Source organism: Amphimedon queenslandica, unplaced genomic scaffold, assembly GCF_000090795.2.
Source record: "Amphimedon queenslandica unplaced genomic scaffold, v1.1 AMPQUscaffold_12426, whole genome shotgun sequence".
Taxonomy (NCBI): Eukaryota; Metazoa; Porifera; class Demospongiae; order Haplosclerida; family Niphatidae; genus Amphimedon; species Amphimedon queenslandica.
Window position 1 is genome coordinate 11,038 of NW_003547337.1, and position 4,121 is coordinate 15,158.

The following is a 4,121-nucleotide window of genomic DNA, read 5'->3' on the forward strand; positions in this document are numbered from 1 at the left end:
ATACATGTACCAGCTATTGGTTGATTACCAGGTACATCAAGTGATACTGCAGTAGTTCCTATGTTAAACATAAAATTCAGAAAAAAATTCAAGATTGATCAGAACAATCTGTGTTTATCTTTTAATAATGTTTATTTAAGGGCTCGGTTCCCCCCTACGCTGTACTATATATAGTTGCTACAGGGATTTTGGCCCAATTTTTGAGTAACTTTAAATATTTGTAAAAAAATTCAAATTTTATTGAAATGAACTCACAACATAAGTACATGTATCTATATATGCATCAGTAAATGTATTGAGATGTTTGGCCAGTACTAACATACACACTCACTCTTTTTAGTCTTAGTTTGACCAGTACCTATATCCCATACTGACTGACAGGGCAAAAATGGACTAACAAGATCATTGAAAATGTTGTCACAATCATTGTGCATGGAACTGTCATAGTTTCATTTACTGATTTGCTATGTCAGAGGAGTAATATCTAAAATACTATCATTGCAAACAGTCCACTGTTGTACCTGCAGCTTTTACAAGCAGAACCAAGGTCTCTTTTTGGGTGAAGATAGGTTGATATTGCGTGCATAAAATTGGTGGGTTATCATTTCAGTTCATGCATTGCATTTGACTACTGACACTGACAGTACTGCTTAAAAACCAAAAATTCATTAATTATTTCATATGAAAAGTAAGCCACAATGACACATGGTCAAGTTATTCTATAATACGCCTAATCCCAGTCACGGACATTGCCCACCAGGGGAATCCCAGTTTCCTATCCTGGTTACTACAAACACTGATAATATAATGTATTTATAATGGCTGCATCTATTTAATGAGTAGGCGGAGCATTAGAGAGCAAATTAATTCGCTCTAGTTAATATCTAACTATTATGATGGCATCTAACAGACTAAATTTTTTAAATGCAAAAACTAATTAATTTTCACAATGATAAAAAAATTCACTCTAGTTCATACTACAGATCATTTGCACAATCATCATCAAAAATGCAAAAATTAATTAAATATTTAATAATAATAATAGCACACCACTACTTTAGATCATCATTCAATATATGATGAACATACGTAGCAGCTGTATGAGATGCAAAATCCTTCCAACCTCGGTATTCATCTTTCTTCCCATCACCCCAATCACCAACAGCTTTAATAACAATAGCTTCTACTTTATGATCAGCTTCACTAGCAGCACGAAATATTCCAGTTCCTTCCATTTCCCCACCAAGAGCATCAGAACGTACTTTTCTTAAATCTTCTTTAAAATCTTCATCATTGACCAAAGCAGAAGTAGAAACAATGGGACTGCAATGAACTTTGACCTCTTTGGCATTTTCTTTATCAGAATGCTTTTTTTCAAATTTAGAAGTGTTCTTAAAGGAGCGTAAAAGAATATTTCCTGCTCCAGGTTGAGGTCCACGAATGTCAAAACTCCCGTTTACCATCTTAAAGTTATTTAAATCCACAATCATGTTAGAAACAATGACGTCGCCAAGTTGCACTTTGCTTCGATCCATTCCAAAGCAGATTCCAACTGCAATTATATATCTTGGCTTAAATTCTGGTATCTCCATTATCTTATTTGTGATTATAAAAGCATTTAAACCACCTTGTTGACCTTTACTATCTGCACTCTTTCCAACCACAACTCTATACTTCCCATATTTTCCAATGTAGATATAAACGGTGTTAATGAATTTTTTGATAACTTTATCCCGACCATCTAACGGCTTCAAGTAGCCCAGCACTCCTCTTAGCTCTACATCAGTGGCAGTCATCAGCAGAATACGAATACCTTTAACGATGTCTTCAACATTAACTTTAGATAGCTTTGTCTCATACTCTTTTTCATCCAGTTCTGGAAATAATTCAGGAAGTGGGACTGGAGCAGGGACTGCATGTATAGAAAATAAATAATAATTATTATAAATATTGTATAGTTCCAAATTTTTATTGGTCGAAAAAATTTTTTCAATAATCGACAAAATTTTTGTTCCCCGTGGGTAGTATTCAAACTTATAACAGAAATGATGAAAATTGTGACAAGAGCCAGGAAGGCTATGCATTTGAAAATGTTTAATTGTCAGATTGACCACACCTCCTTTCACACTTTGATAATATCAGTTAATTGAAACTAGTTTACAACTTGACAATAACACTTTATTTTTGTATAATTAATACCATAATTAGAGGAGACTGTTCTAAAGTGCACTATGCCCCCCTGCTTCATCACCGCATAGACACATTCCGGTTATTTTCATATTTTATTTGAGTAGTTATCAAAAAATAACAAACGATAACTACTCAAATAAAATACAGAAGTAACTGGAATGTGACTTTCCATTTCTACGCGGTGATACAGCAGACCATATAGCCGGTAGGACACTCTCCTCTAATTATTATCTACTCTTGTTAATAATAATTAATATTACGTAGTGGCTATTTTTACGGTCCCGTAATCTCATTGTATACAGCTATTTTTACGGCAGGGAATATAGAAATAAAGTGACGTATAAAGATGACAATCAGCCTCAATAAGGCAGTAGGATCGTGGTGGCACAGTGGAGAAGGCGCTGGGTTGGATACACGGAAGGGCACGGGTTCGAATCTAGCTCAGACCATTTCTTTTTTTTTTTATAATTTTGACTTTAACAAATTGATTTTTTTTATCTTTCTACGTCGCTATGTTCCCTAATTATGTTAGGAGCCCTAGTTATGTTAGGAGTCCCCTACTTAGCTATTGTTTTTAGGGCTTAGCTATTGTTTTTAGGGTTTAGGGGTTAGGGTGGCGGTTTTTTTTTTTAGAGCGTCCCCAGTCATTTTATGAGCCCCCTAGTTATGTTAGGAGTCCCCAAGGTTGGTTTAGGGTTTAGTTTTTTTATTTTAGAGTGTTTCCCAGGTTTTAAAATGAGTAAATCCATAGATAAATCATCTGCCGTAAAAATAGCCACCCACGGTCGGATTACGGGCCCGTAAAAATAGCCACTGCCTTAATATTAATTGCTGGCCCCATAAATAAAGGTTCATATACACCACTGCTAAACTCTTGGCTTCTTGCCTTACAAGATCAATTTAATCAAACATACCCTTTTCATGAACTTCTTCTTTCAAAGGCTTTTTCTTCACCTGTTCTTCAACGCTATCCTGCTGAGTGCTATGATCCATTTTTCTCACTCTTTCTCGAGCTCTTTCTAGTTCTCTCCACAAACAAGGTGTGGTTTAAATATTAAAGTTAATGCATCAGTTTGTTCGTTTAACCATAGATACTATATACCGTAGGTCGGGTTATATTCGCGGCTGCTAATATTCGCGGTGATAAAAACTAATAAAAAAGTTCAATTAAATACCATGGAAACAAATTGATTGTTGCTATGACAATTGACCACGTGTTTACAGTGTTCAGCAGCTAATTAGCTACTCTTGAGCAGTTTGAGTAGAGCCATCCAGACTCCAGTTCTGTATCTGTTATCTTCTTGTATAGATGGACCGCTACCTTCGAGTTCTTCGCTACAAAATCACTGCTGGTCGGTCGGTCATGATTATAAACCACACCCAAGTTAATAAAACACTAACTAGAATGGGTGGAGAGTCCCAAGACACGGCGAGACAGAGTGAGTAGAGTATTTCTGAAAAGAACTGGCCAAAGCAGCTTCAAAGAGTCCAAGGATTAGTAACAGCAAGAAGAATAACAACTCAAGAACACTGCAGCCTGGTCCTGTGCTTCAATAACGCGCCGTTTTCAATTAAAATAGCATCCAGTTGCTATGGCAATTGCTAGCCGCGGGAAATAATCGCGAATATTAGCAGCCGCGAATATAACCCGACCTACGGTATACTATATCCCAGGTCGTCCCTAAAAAACGGACCGGACCGGACCAACCGACCATGGTCGGCGACAAATCTGTTTTACGGACCCGAATGGTCCGCGACATCTCTATTTTACGGACCACTTTGCTCACTATCCCGGTAATCTGATATATGCTAAAAATTATAGCTAATGCTTAGGTCAAGATTTACTCTTGCTGAAATCCTGCTTCTCGGTTAGATATAAGCCCCAAACCTTCAGATATTGCGAATTTAACAAATTTATTCATGAAGCAACT

General features: G+C 36.5%; 1 protein-coding gene across 1 annotated transcript; it reads right to left on the reverse strand.

Moving 5' to 3' along the window:
* Nucleotides 1-891: 891 nt before the first annotated feature.
* Nucleotides 892-3,233, reverse strand: LOC109587847 (uncharacterized protein y4jS-like). The gene is made up of 2 exons (XM_020004068.1): nucleotides 3,105-3,233; nucleotides 892-1,912 (listed from the first exon to the last, which is right to left on the reverse strand). The coding sequence occupies exons 1-2, from the start codon at nucleotides 3,181-3,183 to the stop codon at nucleotides 1,053-1,055; spliced, it is 939 nt and encodes a 312-aa protein (XP_019859627.1). The 5' UTR covers nucleotides 3,184-3,233; the 3' UTR covers nucleotides 892-1,052.
* Nucleotides 3,234-4,121: the final 888 nt, after the last annotated feature.

Bases quoted from the DNA above. Each gene is read 5' to 3' on its own strand.
- LOC109587847 (XM_020004068.1), bottom strand. From the start codon at position 3,183: ATGGATCATAGCACTCAGCAGGATAGCGTTGAAGAACAGGTGAAGAAA. The intron at 1,913-3,104 runs GTATGTTTGATT...CTATACATGCAG, and splicing joins AGAAGAAGTTCATGAAAAGG to TCCCTGCTCCAGTCCCACTT.